Source organism: Crocodylus siamensis, chromosome 1, assembly GCF_052110815.1.
Source record: "Crocodylus siamensis isolate JL-2025a chromosome 1, ASM5211081v1, whole genome shotgun sequence".
Lineage (NCBI taxonomy): Eukaryota > Metazoa > Chordata > Crocodylia > Crocodylidae > Crocodylus > Crocodylus siamensis.
In genome coordinates this window covers 209,794,338-209,815,772 of record NC_143395.1, presented here as the reverse complement: position 1 = coordinate 209,815,772, position 21,435 = coordinate 209,794,338, and the positions used below count along the sequence as shown (strand labels likewise).

Below are 21,435 nucleotides of genomic sequence, written 5' to 3'. Positions count from 1 at the left end.
GCCACACCACAGGCTTTAGTCCTAGTCTCCCTCTCTAGGATTGTTGCCTTGTTTCTGGCTTGTTCCCCATCACTTGTAGTTCCTAGTGCCAATCTCTTCTCAGCCTCCTCTTCCTAGTGCCAATCCCTGGCAGTTTGCCTGGCCACTCCCAAACCCCTTCCCCCACCCCACCCCACCGCCAAATGTGCATGTGCACACATCTTTCATCATATCTAGCTCCCAGTCAAGTTCCTTTTTACCCTCTTTTCTCTGTTCAGATCACATGGGTGCCAGCAAGGGCAGAGGAGAGAAGAGGGATCAAGTGAAAGCACAGGAGATGTTTTCTAAAACCAACCCTAATATTATCTGATCTCTCTGCCTTCAAAACAGCTTCTTTCCCTGAGGAAGTGCCTTCTTACCCAACTCCCAGATGGTTTCCTGTGTCTTGGCTGCAATATTTATAGTCCCTTTCTGAAAGCAGTTTGAGATTTACTTTTTCTTCAGGCAAAAGTGCCTGGAACAAAACTGTATAGTGAACTGTTCTGAAAGTTTTGCTGACCTAATTTTCCCCTTCTCCTTTCCAGGAGTAAGGAAAGCTGCATTGTGGATAACATCAAAGTGTGCAGCAATGACAGCGGAAGTGGAAAATTTAAAACTATTTGCATCACTGTGAGAATCCCTCGTAATCCGACTATCGGAGACAAATTTGCCAGCCGACATGGGCAGAAAGGTATTTTGAGCAGACTCTGGCCTGTTGAGGATATGCCATTTACAGAGAGTGGAATGGTTCCTGATATTCTCTTCAATCCTCATGGCTTTCCATCCCGAATGACCATTGGAATGTTAATTGAGAGCATGGCAGGGAAGTCTGCAGCGCTGCATGGCCTTTGTCATGATGCCACACCCTTCACATTTTCAGAGAAAAACTCTGCCTTGGAATATTTTGGCAGGATGTTAAAGGCTGCTGGCTACAACTACTATGGCACGGAGAGAATGTATAGTGGGATCAGCGGGGTGGAGCTAGAGGCAGACATTTTCATTGGAGTTGTGTACTATCAACGCTTGCGCCACATGGTTTCTGACAAGTTCCAAGTGAGGACAACAGGAGCCAGAGATAAAGTCACCAACCAGCCCATAGGTGGGAGAAACGTTCAGGGTGGGATTCGTTTTGGAGAGATGGAACGTGATGCTCTGTTGGCTCATGGCACGTCCTTCTTGTTGCATGACCGTCTGTTCAACTGCTCTGATCGTTCAGTAGCTCATGTCTGTGTGAAGTGTGGGAGCTTGCTTTCACCTTTGTTGGAGAAGCCTCCCCCATCCTGGTCTGCCACACGCAATAGGAAATACTGCTGTACTGTTTGCAACGAGAGTGACACAATTGACACAGTATCAGTGCCTTATGTCTTCCGATATTTTGTGGCCGAGTTGGCAGCCATGAACATAAAAGTGAAACTTGATGTGAAATAACACTCTGGACATAAGTGACAATTCATGTGCCATGGGGAAAGCTGAATTTAAATATACAGACCTTTTATTTGGAGAATTTTAAAGGATTCATTACTTGAAATCTTCCAACATCTCTAAGGCTTAGTAAATCTATATGCTTAAACTGGAAAGACAATCTGCTAAATGATTTAGAAAAGAGAAAAGATGTGCATCCCCCTTATTAGTAATTTCTATCACGCAGTCCCTTGTGCTTGCCTTTCAGACTGGCCAAAAGTCTTTTTGGAAAGTCAGAGCGCTCCACACTACTTGCCTCGTATTTATTGGGCCAGTCCAGGGGTGCTCAACCCCCAGCCCATAGATCTTATGCAGCCCATGGGGCTCCCCATGGGTTTGGAAATTTGGCGATGGGAGATTGGTAGCACCACTTCCCTACTTCAAAATTTCCAGACCAGTGGGGAGCCCTGGGCCCTACATGCTGGATTGGGTGTCCAACCCCAGTGCATGGGGGTTGGCAGAGGCAGTGCTGGGCCCGGGGTGCACTCCTGACAGGAGTGAGTGAGAGGGCAGTAGAGATATGCTTGTGGCTGTACTCTGGTGATGAAGTCCCAGTCCCAGAGCAGGGGCATTGTAAAGCTACTCTGTATTGGAGAGAGTGCCTCAGAGAGGCAGCCGCATTGGGGCTACTTCTTTAGGCATGGCAGAGAGAGACATCAGTTCTGATCATTGGAGTGGAGCAAATTGCTGCCTGTGCTGTGTCTGTCTTGCTCCGCTTGCCAGTAAAAAAGGGCAGTGCCACCCTCAGCATTCTGGCAGTACAGGGATGGCCATTACCTTATGCTCCTACACAGGCACTAAGAATGGAGAGAGCAGGTTTCTTGCTGCAGCCAAAGACAGCAAGCAGCCTAAGGCCAGCTGCTTCCTGCCTCTTCTGCTTTTCTCACTACAGGCTGATTTTTTTAAGCAGGCTAGTTCTTTTCATGCAGGATTAGTCAGGTTCTAGTTCAGGAGTGTCAAACTCATCCAGCCTTTGAGGCTGGACTGGACCCACAGACCAGCCCCATATTCCAGATCGGGAGTGGGCACTGCATGTGGTATAGTCCCGATCCAACCATTGTTCTGCCCAGCCCTGGAGGCACTGCTCTGGGACTGTTCAGCATGGTGCCAGAGCAGCGTTTACATGCAGCATGGCCCTGGAGTAGCTGTGTTGCTTGCAGCAGCTGCTCTACCCCTCTAGGATGTAAACTAAAGCCAGGCATCCTGTGGCATGCACAGACCCATCCAGTACACCCCACGTGCTGCCTGAGAGTCATTCAGACCCGGGGGGGGCCAGATGATTAAGGTTCTGCAGACCAGCTATATATTTGTCATCTCTGTCCTAGTTGGTGTGTCCCTTCCTGGTTTTCAGGTTGTAGCTGGTGTAATCCTGCTATACATGAGGGCAAAGTGCTGTGAAGAATCATTTTTCTTAAAGCTTTTTTATCAATTTGTTGTTATATCCATGGCAATGTTATGCTGTAAAAATATATCATTTTTAGCTTGTTTAAAATTTGTGGCAGAATATGACCTGGCACCATGCTACCTGACATGGGGCCCATGGTTGCCAGTCTCAAATAGAATAACAAATCAGTTAAGTGTTAAGTAAGAGGTCTCAATCTATACATGCCTGTGTGCACCTGTAATTTCACTTGTGGGTAGCCCATGTGACTCTTTACAGGATCAAGGCCTACGTAGTTACTACAGGAACAGGTCCACAATTTGTATTCAGCATCCGAGAGTCGAATTATTTGCCAAATATTATTGACAGTATGAAAAAAATACTTATTTTTAAAAAAATCTTTGTTTGCTCCACAAGCCAGTATAATATAAATGCCCCAATTAAAGAGCTTTATTTAAACATTATTTAAAACAAATTAAGATCTGAGAGAATGTTTTGAATCATTAAAGTCATACAAGGACAGTGGAGACTGCTTACTTTGCTTACTGCTTACTTTGCTGCCGGAGTTTCAATTACTCTTGCTGACATGAGAATAAATATTTTTTCTTTTTAATGTTAGAAACATTTATGTATTAGAAAAATACAAAACTAGCTTGCAGAATTCATATAAAACTAAACAAATTATGCTAAAATCTGTGAACGCTACCTCAAGAGGTTATTAACTTGCAAATATATTGTATTTTCTAGTAATTATTATGACAAGTAAATTTCCAAATAGAAAAAATCATTGCTTGTGGTTGTAAAATAGTTTCTGTCTACAGTTGAAACTTCCATCCTCTCCAGTATCTTCATATGAGTTGGATGGGATGGGAAATAAATACACTGTATCCAAAGGGGTGTGTATGATGGATGTGGAAGAATACTTAATGAAAGAAAAGCATCCTAAAATGCTCACTACCTCCTCGTTCAGAGTCTGTTTATAAAACTGATTTATATGGCTGTGTTTTGTCCAGAGTTTGGAGGGTTAATGGAACTGGTTCAGTGGTACCGAGCACTTGAATCCTTTGCTGAGACTTGTGTCAAACATTAACAAGCAGCTTCAAACTGAACTATGGCAAAGCTGCATGATCCCCTTCTAATACAATGGAATGGTGCAGCAGCATAACTGGAATCTGTGTGGATCCAGCACTGTGCTCTGATCTGTCTTGCTGTGATGCTGAGTAAGGGAAGCAGAAGGAAGTTTGTCCTAATAAACCTGGTCCAGGGTGAGGGAGAATTTGAGCTCTGCGAGATGCTCTGGTAGTATTTCAAGTAGCTAGTGGTCTTCCTGCCACAGAATCTGAGCCCTTCCTCCTTGGGTGCCCCCTCTGGGTTTCCAGGAAAATACTAATCTAGAGCTCACAGGGTGGACACAGAAGCTCTGCCTTGCTATTCCATGGGATTTACTTGGGCTGGTAAGTTTGTATTCCTTTACCCTACTGTCCTCAGCCTGTGACATGACTAGACCCACTATGGGGTAGAGGGATATCTGCTATAGAGGGGGCTGCAATGGGAGGAAACTGAGCCTGAAGGCCCCTTGGTGTGCATACTTAGGCTGGCAGTATCCAAGCTGTTTCCAGTGCCTTTCCTTTGACAAAGGAGTGACTAAGCCCTGCACTTAATGTGACTGCCTAGTCCAGGGGCGGGCAATTATTTTGGGCAGAGGGCTGCTTACTGAGTTTTAGCAAGCCATCAAGGGCCACATAACAGGCAGCTGGGGAAGATAAGTATTCATTTTCTAAATTTTTAGGGGCCCTTCAGGTCGCATGTGGCCCACGGGCTGCATTTTACCCACCCCTGACATAGTCCAAGCTATTAGGGACTGGTTGTCCTCCCATTTGGCCCTCTGTCCTCTTGTCTTCATTGTGCAGAGGAGACTGTGGGAAGGGGGGGAACTCCCTGAGCAGCCACAGTGCTAGTCTCCCACCTGCCTCTCCTGCCTGACCTTTTTAAATGATTAGGGTCTTAACTCAGCAGGAGGCTGCCCTTTGAATGCCCTGTTTTCCTGGGCCTATGTATACAGCTCCAATCACACCTGTACTGCGTCCCAAGCCTCACAGGTGACACGCACGCGCACACACACACGCATACACACACCCCCACCCCACCCTGGTGATCCTGGGTCTCGGGGACTCTCATTCCATTCCTAGAGCGCAGCGGGTCATTGTGCTCTCCTTTGCTCTAATTTTTGACCCCCACTTGGCCTTCCCTCAGCTGAGGACTTATTGGGTTCAGCTTCCTACCTGAGCATTCCTTTTTGGCCTCAGGCGCCCAGAGGCTTATCTGGACCTTGCAAACCCTGTCCTCAGGTCCTTGCCTCTCTCGCCTCCTTGCTCTCAGGAGCTCTCCACTCTTGTGCCTGCCAATAGGTGCCCCTCTGTACCCTGCTCTGCACCTCCGCCGCCTCTGAGGCACATACTATACCTCCTATGCTGCTGGGGTTGAACACCCCTGCAGGCTCAGGTGCCACTCATTGGCAGGCCTGGCTCACCATTCTCACTCTGGGGTTTTGCACCCTACATGGGCTTAGGTGGCTGCAGCCATGCCTGGCTCCACTCTCCAGGGTCTTACACCCTACATGGGCTCATGTGCCACACCAGGGTGCGCCTGGCCCCCAACTGCCACCGATGACAACCCACCCAAAGGTGGGGGCTGGGGTTAAGGCACCTCTACCCGCCTTTCACTGGGGAAGTAACTGGCCTGGCATTTCCTGGGGGTTCCCATACCACTAGGAGCCCTACCAAGCCACCCTTCCCTAGCAGGGTGCAGTTTTATATCATGTCCAGGACTAGGAGCCTCCTAGCCATCCCCATAACCTCCTGCCATTACCTCCTAGTTGTTCTCAAAGCAGCAGCTCCTCCTGGAGATGTTGCTTCCCTCAGTGCCAGGCAGCAACTGCTGCCTCCAGCTCTGCTGGCCTGGATCTACAATGGCCATTCAGAGCTGGGGCAACACTTGCCTCATGCTCTTAAAGTGGCAGACACCAAAGAGTTAAAGTGTTACAGAGACCAAAGTGGGAAATTTCTTATGTGATACCTTTGACTATTCATTCCTTGCTAGTGGGTCCTAACTTTCACCTGTGAAATTCAGAGACCATCCAGTGTTGTATATGGGGGTGGCAGAGCTACATAATCCCCTTCAGCTTAAACCAGGGACAGGCAAAAAGCTATTCTATCTGGCCTACCTGGAAATTTAATCCAGCCCACAGATTTCTACCAGTTAACTACCCCACCCAAGCTGTGTGCCTCATTCCCACCCTCACCCAGCCAAGCCAGCACACAGCTTCCAGGTGGGGCTGCTGCTGCTACTGCTGCAGCAGCCAGGGGACCTGCTTGCCTTCCCTGTTCTCCAGCAGCTCCTCCTCCTGTCCCTGCTGCAGCACTGGCTCCTGGAAGCACGTAGGGAAGCAACCGGTGGGGCTGCAGCTGAGTGGGAACGTGAAGCCTGTGCCCAGGGGGACAACAGCAGCAGGGAGCTTGGGTGGGCAAGGTGTGGATTTGTGGGGTATGATGGAAGGTAGGGGATCCCTGCATATACTCCCCTCCCCCCAGGGTGCATGGCCCCTTGGGGTGCTTGTGGCCTCCACAGGTGCTACTACCTGGTGGCACACTGTTCCAGCCAGCTCCACAGCTGTAGCAACACTCCAGCAAATAAGAAAACTGTAGTACCATAAGGTAACTATTAAGTCTGTCTTTAGAGATGTCAGAAGCTAGCATTGGATTCTGGCTGTTACCATATTATTCAGGTGGATTAAGTGCACAGAGAAGCTTCTAACTGGAAATTACTGGGTAAAAAGGTTCCCATTTTGCTGCACTGCTTCTCTCCTCGTTCATCACTAATGGAGGGAGTAAGCTGGAAGCTCAAAAATGTGGAGGCGCTGATAGGAGTTTCCCAGTATAGGCCACATGCTTTGCCATTTAAGGAATTACATGGGAAGCAACCCAAGTACCCCTGGGGGTACTTGGGAAGGCCCCAGGGGATATGCAGCAGCAGCATGGAGAAGTGGGGGTACTTGGGAAGCCTGTGTGTTGCTGCGCTGTTGCCACTTCACTTTTGGCCACCAGGAAACCACCCCCCTCTCCACGTCTGGAAGGGGGTACCCACCAGAAGGGGTACTCTCCTTAAAAAAGTGCTCAGTGGCCATTACAGCCAGAGCATGGCTCCTTCAGCTCTGGCCCTGTAGCCCAATTACATGTCACTTCATCCCACAAGCTGGCTGATGATCAGATACAGTAAAAAGTAATTGTGCTTCAGGTATATGTTAGTGAGCCAGCTGGAACTGTTGCTTTGGAGTCAGTTATTAGGATGGACCCCTTACAGCAGTGGTTCTCAACCTTTATAAACTTGGCACCCCTCAGAAAATGCCAGTTTTCAGGGGGGGGTTTATTAGATGAAAATATCAGAGCAATTTTTCCATTGCAAAGAACTAAGACCACAAGAGATCTGAAAAGTTTTTTGATCTTAATGATTCCTATCTGAAATCTTTAGGTTTATTTCAAGAATCATATCTGCATACCTAACACTGCTAATACTGTTCAGTACTCTGCAGCACCCCTAAAAGGATCTCAGAGAACCTTGGTTTGGAGCAGTGGTTTCTAAATCTTTTCAGGGTTGAGACACCCCGGGATAGACTTGAGGTACCCCTCCCCTTCCATACATGCCAACTTTCAGTTTTTTGGGTTTTTTTGCCTCCAAAAAAATAAGAGCACTGTGCTCTGCTGCAGGGAACTCAGAAAGAGCACAACTATAGGTTTCCATTTGAAATTTTGGGCTTAGCAAATCACATTTGGAACGCTAACAGCACTGATGTAGCCTGGCACTCCACAATACCCTTGAAAGGATCTTGGTTTACAGCCCCCCGGATCCCTCTTAGCTGAGCCGGTAGGGAGCCGCGCTCACTGAGCGCGCAAACAGGCACAGTCTGTAAGAGCGTGCCGGCGTTTGCGCCGACATTTGCGCTACAGGGGGAGCAGGAGGGGCCCAGAGGCTGACTCGTGTTAGCGCGGGGCAGAGGACCCGAACTCAGCTAGAAACTCAGCGCCTCCTATGATGGTGTGGACACGGAGTGCTGCCAGGGCCCCTGCCCGGGGGGCGCGGCCTTCCCGGAGCTTGTCTGAGGCCTCCACCCAGACGGAGCCCACGGAGGGGCTGGTGTCCCCCAACCCCCTGGCCTGTGGGAGCTGCCCAGCAAGGCCTGGGGGGGCAGGGACTGGAAACCCCCACACCTGTCCTGCAGGTGCCCGCCTTAGGGCCCTGGAGGCGCAGGTGAGGGAGCTCCAGGAGGAGGTTAGCAGGCTGAGGGGAATCAGGGAGGCAGAGGAGGAAATTGACAGATATTTTCTTTCCCTGCAGGGTTGTACGACCAAGGAGGATGCACCTCAAGATGAGCCCTCCACTGCTAAGTGGCAGACGGTCACCTCCTGTGCCAGGGCTGCTCGAGACACGGCAGCACCAGTTCCTCCAGTCCAGCTGAAGAACAGGTACAAAGCCCTGGCAGCCCAGGGGGAGGAGGAAGGAGAGGACGAAACCGGGGAGGAGGCAACTCCACGCTCACCACGTCCCATGCAAGCTGAAGGAGGCAAGAAGGCCAGGAGGAAGAAGCGTCGCGTGATTGTCATTGGTGACTCCATCCTGAGAGGTACGGAGGGCCCCATCTGTCATCAGGACCCCTCGGCACGCGAGGTATACTGCCTACCTGGAGCAAGGATTCAGGATGTGAAAGGGATGCTCCAGACCGTAATCCAGCGCACCGATTATTACCCCGTGGTCCTAGTCCATGTGAGCACTAACGATGTGGCCAGGAGGAGCCCTGATCACCTGATGGAGAACTACCACGCTCTGGGGTGCATGCTGAAGGAGACGGGTGCACAGGTGGTTTTCTCTTCTATCCTGCCAGTGAGTGGACGAGGCAGATGGCCTGAAACGTGCATCGCAGAGACCAACTGGTGGCTGCAGGAATGGTGCTTCGAGGAGGGCTTTGGCTTCCTCAACCACGACCGGCACATCATGACGAGAGACATGCTGGGATGGGATGGGCTCCACCTTTCCCCTAAAGGTAAGCATGTGTTCTCTTCTAGGTTGGTGGACCTTCTCCGGCAGGCTTTAAACTAGGCTCGTCGGGGGAAGGGAAAGATGAGGGTGGAGGAAACATCAGGCTGCCAGACCAAACAGCACCCACAACTACAGGCCAGCCCAGACCAACGAGCAAAGCAAATAAACAGGTAAGAGATAGGGGCCAGGGTAACGCTGGGACTTGGGGGTCAGTACACACATCCACAGGAGGCCTCAAATGCCTCTACACAAACGCTCGTAGTATGGGTAACAAGCAGGAGGAACTTACCCTCCTGCTGGCTGACATCAGCCCGGACATAGTGGGGATTACGGAAACGTGGTGGGACGCAACACATGATTGGGTGGTGAATGTCAAGGGCTATAGGCTGTACAGAAGGGACAGGACAGGAAGGAGAGGTGGGGGAGTGGCACTCTATATTAAGGAGGAATACACATCCTCGCCAATTAGCAAGGAGTCAGGGGAGGGGCACTCTGAAGTGCTTTGGGTTAGAGTACAAGGCAGTCGAGGGGAAACAGACTTAACGGTGGGAGTCTACTACAGACCTCCCAACCAAGGGGAAGAGCTTGACCAGGAATTCTTGGGTCAGCTCATGGAGGTAGTGAAGTCTAAGGATGTGGTAGTCATGGGGGACCTGAACTTCCCGGACATCTGCTGGGAAGAGCAGTCAGCCAGGTCTGAACGCTCACGCAGGTTCTTGGCCAGAGCGCAGGACCTCCATCTAACCCAGGAGGTGCACAGCCCCACCAGGGGAGATCCTTTGTTAGACCTAGTGCTGGCCATGGGTGATGACCTGGTGAGAGGGCTGCGGGTGCTTGACCACCTGGGCACCAGCAATCATCGCCTGCTGGAATTCACCATCCAGCGCAAGGTGGCAAAGGCCTGCAGTAAGGCAGCAGCCTAGATTTCAAGAGGGGAAACTTCAATGAGCTAAGGAGGATAGTTGGGGAAGCGCTGAGGTCCCAGAGGGGAGGGGAGCCAGGTGTCCAAGGAGAGTGGTTGCTCCTTAAGGAGACGATCCTCCAAGCCCAAAGGAAGGTAATCCCAACGAGGATCAAAGGGAGCAGGAGGGCACACAAGCCTCCATGGCTCACCAAAAGCATCCGGGAATGTCTCCTTGCTAAAAAGGAGGCTTACACCCAATGGAAAGAAGGGGTCATCACCAGGGAGGACTATTCTGTAGTTGCTCGGGGATGTAGGGGGGTAATTAGGAAGGCCAAGGGAGAGATGGAACTGGGACTAGCTTCCCAGATTAAGGACAATAAGAAGTCCTTTTTTCAATACATAGGGGGTAAAAAGAAGGTCCCAGGTAATGTGAGGCCCTTGCAGGACACGTTGGGAAATTTGGTCGTCACACCAGATGGCAAAGCTAACATGTTTAACGATTTCTTTGCCTCCGTCTTCCTAAGTAGGAATCAGAACAGCCACCTCCCTACTGGGCCCCCCTCGGGCCCCGGGGGGAGGCACACCTGGGCCACGGGTTAGCGAGGATTTAGTTAGGGAGCTTCTGGAAGGGTTGGACGTATTCAGGTCAGCCAGCCCGGATGATCTCCACCCTAGAGTTCTAAAGGAACTGGCCGAGGTCATTGCAAGTCCCCTGGCACGGCTTTACAAGCACTTGTGGTCCTTTGGTGAAGTACTGGAGGACTGGAAGAGGGCCAACGTGGTCCCCATCTTCAAAAAAGGCAGGAAGGAGGACCCAGGAAACTATAGGCCAGTTAGTCTTACCTCGATCCTAGGCAAGCTGTTTGAGAAAATTATGCTGGCACACATCCAGGAGGGGCCAGCAGGGGACTGCATGCTTGGGGCAACCAACATGGGTTCATCAGTGGCAGGTCCTGTCAGACCAACCCAGTGGCCTTTCACAGTCAGATCACCAGATCATTAGATGCAGGGGTAGTAGTGGATATAGTCTTCCTGGACTTCCGGAAGACTTTTGACACCGTCTCTCACCCCGTTCTCATTAAGAAACTGGGGGACTGTGGTGTTGACACCCACAGTGTCAAATGGGTCGCCCACTGGCTGGAGGGCCGCACCCAGAGGGTGGTTGTGGATGGGTCCTTCTCAACCTGGAAGGGTGTGGGCAGTGGGGTCCCCCAGGGCTCGGTCCCACACTATTCAACATCTTCATCAATGATTTGGACGAGGAGGTAAAAAGCACCCTGTTCAAATCTGCTGATGACACTAAGATGTGGGGGGACGTGGGCACACTGGAAGGATGCAACAGACTACAATCAGACCTAGACAGGTTACAAGGGTGGGCAGATGAGAATAGGATGGGTTTCAACACAGACAAGTGCAAGGTGATGCACCTGGGGAGGAACAACCGGCACCATACCTACAGGTTGGGGAACTCCCCTCTTGTCAGCACGGAGGCGGAAAAGGACCTTTGGGTCATCACTGACTCCAAGATGAACATGGGCCGGCAGTGTGGGGAGGCAGTTAGGAAAGCCAACCGCACCTTGTCATGCATCCACAGATGCATCTCGAGCAGGTCCAAAGAGGTGATCCTCCCCCTCTACGTGGCACTGGTCAGGCCGCATTTGGAGTACTGCGTCCAGTTCTGGGCGCCGCACTTCAAGAGGGATGTCGACAGCATGGAGAGGTCCAGAGGAGGGCCACTCGCATGATCAGGGGACAACAGGGCAGGCCCTATGAGGAGAGGCTATGGGACCTCAACCTGCTCAGTCTCCAAAAGAGAAGGCTGAGGGGGGATCTAGTGGCCTGTTATAAACTAGTCAGGGGGGATCAGCAGGCATTGGGGGAGTCACTGTTCCCCCGAGCACCGCCAGGAGTGACCAGGAATAACGGTCACAAGCTGGCAGAGGGTAGATTTAGGTTAGATATCAGGAGGCGCTACTTCATGGTCAGGGTGGCTAGGGTCTGGAACCAACTTCCAAGAGAAGTGGTGCAGGCTCCTACCCTGGGGGTGTTTAAGAGGAGGTTAGAGGAACATCTTGCTGGGGTCATTTGACCCCAGTATTCTTTCCTGCCATGGCAGGCAGGCGGTCTAGATGATCTGCTCAGGTCCCTTCCAACCCTAGAAACTATGAAACTATGAATACCCTTGAAAAGATCTTGGTTTACATCAGTGATTCTCAGCCTTTTCAGACTCTGCACACCCCTCAGTACAGACCAGCTTTTAGTTTTTTTTTTTTTTGCCTTTAGAAAAAAGGACAAGAGCAGTGTGTTTTGTTATAGAGATCTCAGAAAGGCTGACTATGCATTTCTGTGGTGAATCACACCTGTAACTCTCAGAGCGCTATGGCAGCTTGGCACCCCGCAGCACCCTCAAAAGGATCTCACAGAACCCCGGTTTGGAGCAGCAGTTCTCAGCTTCTTCAGACTTAATTCAGTGCACCCCTTGGTATGTACAAACTCTTAGTTTTCATGGGTTTTTTCTGGCTTTTATGAAAAATGGTAAGACCAGTTTGTTTTGCTGCAGAGAATTCAGACAGACGATGATTATGGGTTTCTGCCTGAAACCTCGGGCTTCATCCGGTGAATCACACCTGTCAGTGCCAAGGCGGCCTGGCACCCTGAAGCACCCTCCAGCGGATCTCTGGAAACCTTGGTATGGAGCAGTGGGTCTCAGCCTTTTCAGACTTGATGCACCCCTCCATGCAAGCCAGCTCTTCATTTTCACACTCCTTTTTCTGCATTTAGGGAAAAAAAACAGTAAGAGCAGTGCATTCTGCTGTGGAGAACTCACAATTATGACAACTTCGGCTTTCGGTCCTAAGTCTTGGCCTTTATCTGGCGACTCACATATGGAAGGAAGTCTCCCTCCTGGCACCAAGGTGGCCAGGCACCTTCGGAAGGATCTCGAGGCAGCCCCAGGGCTGAGGCTCCCCAGTCTGGAATCACTACTTGACACAAGTGGGACCTGCTTTTCCCGGTGTTGCTTCCACCCGCAGTGCCAGCGGCCCAGAACCGCCTTTTTTTTTTTTTTTTGGAGACGTCTGACTGACGCGACCCCAGCCCTGCTGAAGGCCGCTACCCCTCAGGGCCGGCTCGGCGGGGAGCCAGGCTGCGCGGCTCCCTCCACTTGTGCCCGCTCCCAGGGCTTGGGCGGGCGCGGCAGGCGGGAGGCAGTGGGGGTTTCCAGCGTGGCAGCCACGTGGAGCCGCCGCAGGCCGGGAACGTCGCGCCCCGCGCGCACCAGGCGCAACAGCTCCGAGAACGGCAGCGCCGCGGGGCCCGGGTCCGTGCACTGTTCAACCGCCGATTCCATGGCCGGCCTTGGCCCTCCTCGAGTACGCATGCGCAACAGTCACGCAGCCTGTGCGGAGGCAGCGGGAGGTACCACTGCACTGGGAGGGAGTGGAGATACTACCACACTGGGCATAAGGGGAGGGAGGGTGGGAATACCACTACACTGAGAAAGGAGCGGAAAAGTGAGGGGAGATAACGCTCCACTGGGCATGGAGGGGAGGGAGGCTGGAGATACCACTGCATCGAGCATAGGGGGCGGCGATACCATTGCAACACTTAGGCGTGGGCGCTACCACTTCCGCCAGGCGGGGGAGGGATGGAGGGAGTGGGAGGTACCACTGCAGGCAGCCGCGGGAGGGTTACCCTGGGGGTGTGGCAGCCGAACGGGGGGGCGCAGCTGGGGCGGCAGGTGCGCGCGGCAGTTACTGGGCGGAGGGGGCGCGGGCCAGTCCCCGCCCCACCTCCCCCTCCACTTCCCCAGCCCGGCCGGGGTCGCCATGCGGCTGCTCGGGCACCTCCTGGCCGCCGCCGCGCTGCAGCTCGTGCCCGGTGAGTGCGGGCGGAGGCAGTGTGGGAGCGCTGACCGCCGGCGGAGCCAAGCGCACGGACGCACTGAGCAGCTGTGCCGGGGCGTGGGGGCGGGGACGCGGTGCTCCTCTAGGGCGAGGGCTCCCTCAGGCGCGGCCGGGGTCTTGTTCCGTCTGTTGCAGCACCAGCTTTGCCAGGTCTTAAATATGAACTGATCGAAGTTACTGTATTTGCTGAAAAACGTTCGTGCACTGGAAAATATACAAATAAGTCTGTCTGCAAAGAGGCCCTCTCATTTACTTCATACTACTCGCTGCAACTTGCCAGTGAGTGAGTGGGGATGAAATAAAGAAATCTGTCCAACTGGATGACCCCAAGGCAAGCTTCATGAGGAAGTGCTGACAGTAGTCTGAAAGTCAGTTGAAGCTTTCTGAGAGTGACTTGGGTTTTGCCTATGCTGCCTCAGTTACCTGCCTCAAAAGTTAACTTACATTTTGCACACTTCTATTATTATTGATCACAGTCTGTACTAAGGTTAAAATTACTGTACAAATATGCAGGCAGGGTTCTTTGGGTAGATGTGATATCTTTTATTAGGCCAACTAAATAGTTGGGGGCCCAAAAGCTTTCCAAGAACCTTTTTCCCCCCATCAGGCACAGGGGGACTGCTGGTGCTATGTGTTCTCCAAGGTAGAAAAGAAGCTAACTTACAACCAGCAGGCTTGTGCAAATGCAAGTGGAAGTTAGGAAGACAATGGGTAGAGATGGGAGTGAGGGAAATGTGTGAAGGAATGCAAGTGGTCAGCTGGAGGGAGGTTAACTGGGGTATTGGATGTCAGGCAGGTTGTCATGCACAAATATGATCATTATCATACACCTGGCAACACTGAACCATGCTGCCTAAGAGCAGCCATGCTGTGGGCAGCGTTGGGCAGCCCAAGGGGTGATGTCTTGCCACAAGCCTGCCTGTCCCACCAGCTGCCATCAGAGCCGTGCTCATTCATTGTCGCAGAGGGATCACCATGCCCAACCTAAACCACAGAGGGGCACTGCAGGCAGGTGATGGCATCTCTGATACCCCGGGAGCTGCAAGTTCCCTTGATGTTGGAATCAACTGATATAACTCATGACTGGTTCTTGTGTTACGGGATCATGCTGCACACCAAAGATTTTGGGTAAAATCTTCCTTTCAAAATGATCTAGTAGTGTCTTATTTGCTTATGGGACCACCCACCTTTGGCTGTCATAGGTTATGCAGGGCCCAGGCCCTGCTCAGGCATTAGTGGATATCTAGCAGAGGCACCAGCTGGGTAAGAGTTAGGAATCCTTCTTAAGAGTTGTGGAGTGACTTCTGGCCTTGTCACTCCTGTTTGATCAGGCTCTGAGCATAGAGGCTTTGTGACAGGGACATGCCTTGTGTACTGTTCACTGGCTGCTTGTTCTCCTAGAAGGCAACGGTGCAAGCCCTTCCCCCACATTGGCACCCCCCCTCACCATGGTGGTGAATGGCGAGAGGAAGACGCTGGTGATGTGCATGGTGGACGATCTCCCTGAGGGCACAGCGGATGCCATCTGGTTTTCAAATGAGAATGGGAGTGCCTTGGATTCCTTCACATATGGGTTTTCTCAGGCAGAGGACGGCACCTTCAGCACAGTCTCTCACCTCTCCGTCCTCACCACAGAGCTGGAGTCATGGGCTTCGCTTGCCTGCCATGTGCAGCTGAACAAAACCACGCAAGTGTGGAGTGCCATCCTGCTGCCAATCTCTGGTATGTATCACAACAAAGAACAGACATCACCAGAGCCACCTGCCTTGTGTCTTTCACCTTCAGTGCCCACATCTCTGTGACCTCACCCCTCCCTCCAATCCTTTGCAAATCCTGAGTACCTACACTCAAGTGTTGTCCCTTTGATTGTGACTCCTTCCTCTCCTCAGGTACATCTTCTGGCTGGTGATATCTCTGAACCCTGGGCCAGAAGGCAAGGGTCTAACAGCAGCTGGGGTTGCACTGTGTACTATATTAAAATGCAATCAAAGTCTAGATGCCCTGACAGTTAATTCAGTAGAAGGATTCCACCCTTTGCCAGATGCTGGTCCCCAGAAGGAGTTTAAGTAATGGCAAATATGGTACAGAAGTATTAAGTCAGTTGGCTTGGAGGGGATTATGCTATCTGTGCAACAGTAGGGCTGAGATGTAGAGAATGGTGATGCATCTGGAAAGCATAGAGACTTCAAACTGTTGCATTTAATAGAGCTCTCTCCAGGGTAATTCTCCATAGTTGTTTGAAGCTAGTCTTCCATGATAAGCCTGATTTAATATCCATACATCTCTTCCCTCTCAAAACAAAGGAAAATGTGATTGCATTGTAAGAGGATTTTTTTCCTTAAACATTTTGCTATCAAGTATTTTACTACAGCTTAATATTTGTTTTGTTTGGGACTAATACAGTAGGTATGTAGCTGTAACTGGTCACTTTTATATAGAGGAATGAAATCAGACCCCTAGGCTGAGATGGACTGGGGAATCTTTTTGTTCAGAGATGTTTCTATATAGCATGTTTTTAACTAAGGTAAAGGGGGAGTGCACAGAAGCAGTGTTATGACATCCTGTTAAAAATCAGGAAGCCTTTAATTAAATGACCTGCTTCTACCCACACCACTAACTGTGACATCGTGCCCACTCTGTAAGTTTCTTTGTATGTTTTGGCACAAAAGGGAGGTTTTCAAAGACACTAAGAGGAGTTAGAAGCCTGATAGATGGCTTAAGAGAAGTGTTGTCAGCCTGTGGCCCAGGGGCCAAATCTAGCCAGCAAATGCATTGGGTCTGACCTGGCCTGGGGTGGCATGGGCGTTCAGCCAGCACTCGGATGTCAACACATGGCTTTTAAAAGCTCTGTCCCTTTTGGAGCTTGTGAAATTATTGATTTAGAGGTTCTTTGCATGTGTGAGCTGTTAAAGAGATTTAAATTAATTACTTAAAAGAATTTAGTAACTGTGGTCAATCCTACTGCTTCAAAAACTCCTACCTCTACTGTTTTAAATTTCAGCAAAATAGAGATTTTTCTGCATGGGGCATTGCCATGTTAAATGTGAGTTTTAAAGTTCAACTGTTTCAGTTATCTCAGCAAAACAAACAAAAGAAGTGCAGCTGTTAGTTTTAAAACAGAAAATATATATTAGACACAGCTGTCTCAGTTGCAAGAAATGTTGTTGAACTTTCCAGAAACCTTGATTTTTACACAGAAACGTATAAAGAAAGAAGTCAACCAAAAAGGGAATGCTTTGGGAATTTTAAAGGAGCAAAAGTGCACGCTTGTGGAAGGAACTGTGCTGGTACCTGGTACTCTTGCAGTTGCTGTAATTACTCCTCCTAATTGTTTTAACTCTGTGTTGTAGAAGAGAGCACGGGAGAGACGTGTCCAGATGAAGACCAAGGTGGTAAGTAATAAGCAATATAAATATAATATATAATAATATATATTTAATATATATTATTTAGTAATATATTGCTCCCAACCCCAAAAGTTGTCTGGACATATTTGTGTTTTTCCATATTTTAATATTTTCATCACCATCTAATGAAGTAAGCCCTCTGCTTATGAAAAGCTTATGCTATTCATCTCTGTAGTTAGTCTGTAAGATGCAAAACTACCCTGGCTTGTGCCTCTTATTTGCAGCATATGTCTGAACTCAGCCAATCCTGTGATAGCTTTCCATTTGGAGCAGGAAGCATGTGGATGCAGCCTGCTTGCATCCTTGTCCTAACCAGACCAAGGGAATGCCCATGTTGTTATATGCCCATGTTGTTGTCTATAGCTCTAGGACCTATCTTAGCCATGTGTGCCAGATTCCTACTGACACTGTATTAGATTCTGTCCACAACCCCTGAGGTCCATTATTAATTTCTTGATGTGGTACCCCAAGGCCTGCTAATACAGTGATCTCTGTTTCAGCTCTGCATTTCCAGTCCTACACTCTACTTCTCCTGGCCATCAGAGTTTTGTTGCTAAAGTTCCTTCTGCTTGATGTGCTTGTCACCTGTAGCTTCCTCTTCAGAGGGTAAGACTGTAATAAAGGAAATCTGTAAGATACAGTTGAACTCTTAAGCATGGCATCTGATCACTAAGAACTTGAAACAGCCCAAGAAGCTGCTAAAGTACTAATAACAGGGTGCATCTACATGAGACATTTATTGCGGAGCTGACTAATTAGCTCCACAGTAAAGCATCAGCATCTACACATGCAGTACTATTAGGCCAGAAGGAATTTATTAACTTTGCTGTAGGATAGTAGTGCCTAACACAAGTACTATCCTCCAGTGGAGTTATTTGCACCACTGCAACACATGTAGACATTGATCAGAGCCAGCTGGGCACAAGGGTGCTACAGCAGGGCTGCCTGCCAGCTAGTATTCTCATCTTCCAGCCAGCTCCTCTGCAGCACATTGAGCCAGGCTGGAGCAGCCTCAGGCTGGCAGGCTGACTTTCAGGGCCCCCTGTCAGCCAGAGCTGCACCACTGCAGTCCCAGAAACACATGTAAACACTGCATCTGGGAGCAATAAACTCCAGCGTGGACTGCACCAGAGTTTATTACACTGACTTAATTTCATGTGTAGATGCACCTGCAGTGAACAAAATAGTTCAGTCATTTAGGATGCTGCCATTTTGTAGAATATGGCTCTGGGGAGGCAGTTCGCATATAAGTATAGGGGAGGGAGTGGGAAGGCCTAAAGCTATGATTTGGGTTTATGCATTTAGAAACAGTTTGCTGCTGAGCCCAAGGTACTGTTTTAACTTTCTTTCATTTTTGTGTGTATCTTTCACTGAATTCAAAAGGGAGCTGCACTCTCCGGGGCCTTATCTGCACTGCTATGGAGCCCCTCCTGCTAGTGATGTGCTGATGTAGCTATATTGGCAGGGCCCCCAAGCAAAGAGGTAGTGTATGCTGACAGTTTTTTCCTGTTCAGCAGAACAGCAAACTCAAATAGCAAAAGTTCTCTTCTGCTTGCAGGGGTCTCTAGAAATTATGAGAGTTCACTTTCGCATTCAGCCAGTCCCCATTGGAAGTAAATGTTTTGGGCCCTGTAACCAACAAGTGTCGTTTTCCACTGATTTCCTCTGAAGGCCAGGCCATGCTGTATATGACCTACAAGCTGGGGGTATGAGCTGTCTTCTGAATGTTGTGGTTTAGCAGGACTTCAACCGCAAGCTACCAGGGGTTTGCTGTGCCTCTGCAGCACCTCCTCTGTTCAGGCAAAACAAAGTTCCACAAAATAGCAGCAGAATGATAAGCTAGTAAAAAGCCTGTCAATGGGAGACAAGGTAGAAAGTGTTCTCTGCCATGTACTAACTTCCTGTGTATCACAGTGTTTCCTGTCCTTGCAGGGAACATGGATCAGCCCAGCTGAAATCTCTAAATGGTTCACCTGCTTAGGTGTGGTTCTTCAAAGGAGAGGCAGTCTTGTTTGTCATCATGGAGAGCATGGACTAAGGACAAGCTTTAGCCCAACAGAGCTGACAACCAGAGAAGGCCACCACCTGGCTAGCAGGAACAATGCTCCTCACATCATTTCTTTATGCCTCATGGCTGAGTTGGAACAAAACCAAAAGGGACCACCAGAGCTGTGCTTGGTTTACTGCCCCCTCCTCCAACTAGTCTGCTGTCATCTCTTGGTGGGTATAAAGCAGGCATTCCCTAACTGGGCTTAGCGCATCACAGAAGACAATGTTTACCCTGGGGTGGTAAGGAATACCTATATTCAAGGCTTGCTGGCCCTAGGAGTTGAGTTGAGCCTAGGCCCTGGCCTCAGCTGTGCTTCTTGGCCAGCAGTGTTGTCTCATTTTTTGTTTCTTGTTTAATTTGTTGACTGTATCAGATCAGTTACCCTGACTAATTGCAGAGGATCATGGAATTCAGTATGCTCTGTTTACTTGGAGCAGTGCTGCAGAATCTAGCTCTTGTACCCTAAACACAAACATCAGGGAACAGTCAATGAGTTTATCCTTGGAGCCAGAAGCCACCAGCTAGGAAAACTTTCCAGAAGGAATTTTCTGCCTTCTGAACAACTACTGAGTCACAAGCAGGAGTATGTGTAGTCTGGTACTCTCCCACTGGAGAGTGGAGAGGTGTTTCTCTCTTCAGCAACATCCTCCTCCTCTTATGAGTGTGTCTGCACTGCGATAACTGTGTTAGGCATATGCATGCTTTGATAACAGAGTAAGTGCAGCAGTGTGGAACTCAGTGCAGACTGTGAACACCACTTAAAGTGTGTAATAATGGGTGATTAGACCATGCTGAGCTTGGTGCTGCTGTAGCCATGCTGCTTGCAAAACCTGTGCTAGCTAGTTTAAAGTGAGTTCAGCTGTGTGCACAAGCTGCAGACTTTAGTGTAGATATACTGTGTTCTTGTCTACTTTTCAAGGCTTCTGCCCCCCTTAGTCCTGCTGCCAGACAGGAGCCATGAGTGGAAAGTCACCAGTGTGGACACATTCTTGTGGCTCTAGTGGAACTCTGTCATCTGTGCTGGCATGCTGGGCAGTGCACCCTGGGGGCAACCAATATTAAGGGGGCTATGGCAAGTAGTAGAAAGGGTGGGTGAATCTACTTGTGCCTGCTCCTAGGCAGCAGCAGAATCCTTGTGTCCCTCTCAGAACAGGCCTGCAAGGCCTCCTTCTACCTGCAAGGAGAAGAGGTTCTGGTGTCATAGGGGAATTGTGGGTTTGGATGTACCTGCAACTTTTGCCAGCAGAACTTGAGTTCTTCCAGCAAACTTGTGCATTGTAAACTATATCTAACTGTGCTTTTAACAATGGATTGCTGTTGTCATGGCATCCATCACCTGAGGGAACTGCTCCTCTGAATTATGGGTTCCCCCTCAAGTGTGCACTGTGTGTTTGCAAGGGAAACGAGAGCATGGGAAAAAGCTTTTGATGTTTTGGTGATTACTGGTCACAAAGGGATTTCCTCAGGATGAAAAAAAGCATCCAATTATTTGATACATCTCTATAATAAATCAAAACTGTGGAGTGTGCTCTTGTGTATCTGGTGAATCTTCTGTCCATGAATGTGCTTCAGTGACTTCATGTCCTAAAGTGCCTTTTTCTGCCCCTCACTTGTTGACTGCATTTTCACGCTAGTGCTGCAAATGGGAGAGGAACAGTGGAGAAAGCCCTGGTTATGCTGTTCACTCTCCCTTTCAGGATCCACTGTCTGCCCCTGTGTAACACAGGCCTATTTATTGTTTAAGGGACAATGCTCACTCAGAAATGCTTTAAGCCTCCCTTAGAAGGGAGGCCACTGGGTAAGCAGCAACTTATTCCTTGATACTAATCAAAATAACAGGGATGAGACTGAGGTCATAGCTTTAAAACAAGTGCACCAAATTGGGGGTATGGGGAACTGAGCACAGCACACTGGATAGCGCCTGCTGACTCTCAAACAAGTCCAAGGAGCCAGTGGATACTGCCTAGTGAAATGCCTGGAGACGGGATCTCATAAGTGAAAGGAAAGTTGCCCAGCAGTTCCTGGGGCCCCTCTTGGCCAGAGCCTCCTTCCTGTTAAGATAGATGGCTAGCCTGGCTCCTGTATAAACACAGGATACTGGACAAGGTGGACCTACAGTTTGACTTAGTAAATGGCCGTTCTTGTGCCTATGTTCTCAGGTATTTGTTGGGTCCTGACTGAAGTTCAGACGTTAATTTTCAATGCTGCAAATCCTGCTC

General features: G+C 49.7%; 2 protein-coding genes across 4 annotated transcripts in view; both read left to right on the top strand.

Annotated features, from left to right (window-relative positions):
* The window catches only part of POLR1B (RNA polymerase I subunit B), a 35,720-nt gene extending 31,967 nt beyond the window's left edge, over positions 1 to 3,753 (top strand). The window contains exon 15 of the mRNA XM_090054345.1: positions 564 to 3,753. Within this exon, the coding sequence (XP_089910471.1) occupies positions 564 to 1,446 (883 nt within the window). The 3' untranslated portion in view covers positions 1,447 to 3,753. The remainder of the gene's footprint in view (positions 1 to 563) is intronic.
* Positions 3,754 to 13,055: 9,302 nt separating this feature from the next.
* Positions 13,056 to 20,744, top strand: PTCRA (pre T cell antigen receptor alpha). 3 transcript variants are annotated; one of them, XM_090054444.1, is made up of 5 exons: positions 13,056 to 13,271; positions 15,161 to 15,481; positions 17,110 to 17,151; positions 17,667 to 17,772; positions 19,099 to 20,744. In XM_090054444.1, exons 1-5 carry the CDS (start codon positions 13,202 to 13,204, stop codon positions 19,145 to 19,147), a joined length of 588 nt encoding a protein of 195 aa, XP_089910570.1. In that variant the 5' UTR covers positions 13,056 to 13,201; the 3' UTR covers positions 19,148 to 20,744. The 3 variants fall into 3 exon arrangements, with proteins under 3 accessions (XP_089910570.1, XP_089910588.1, XP_089910578.1); XM_090054462.1 differs by lacking the exon at positions 13,056 to 13,271 and adding an exon at positions 13,513 to 13,733 and having other exon boundaries at positions 15,164 to 15,481; XM_090054452.1 differs by lacking the exon at positions 13,056 to 13,271 and adding an exon at positions 13,514 to 13,733.
* The last annotated feature ends 691 nt before the right edge of the window (positions 20,745 to 21,435 follow it).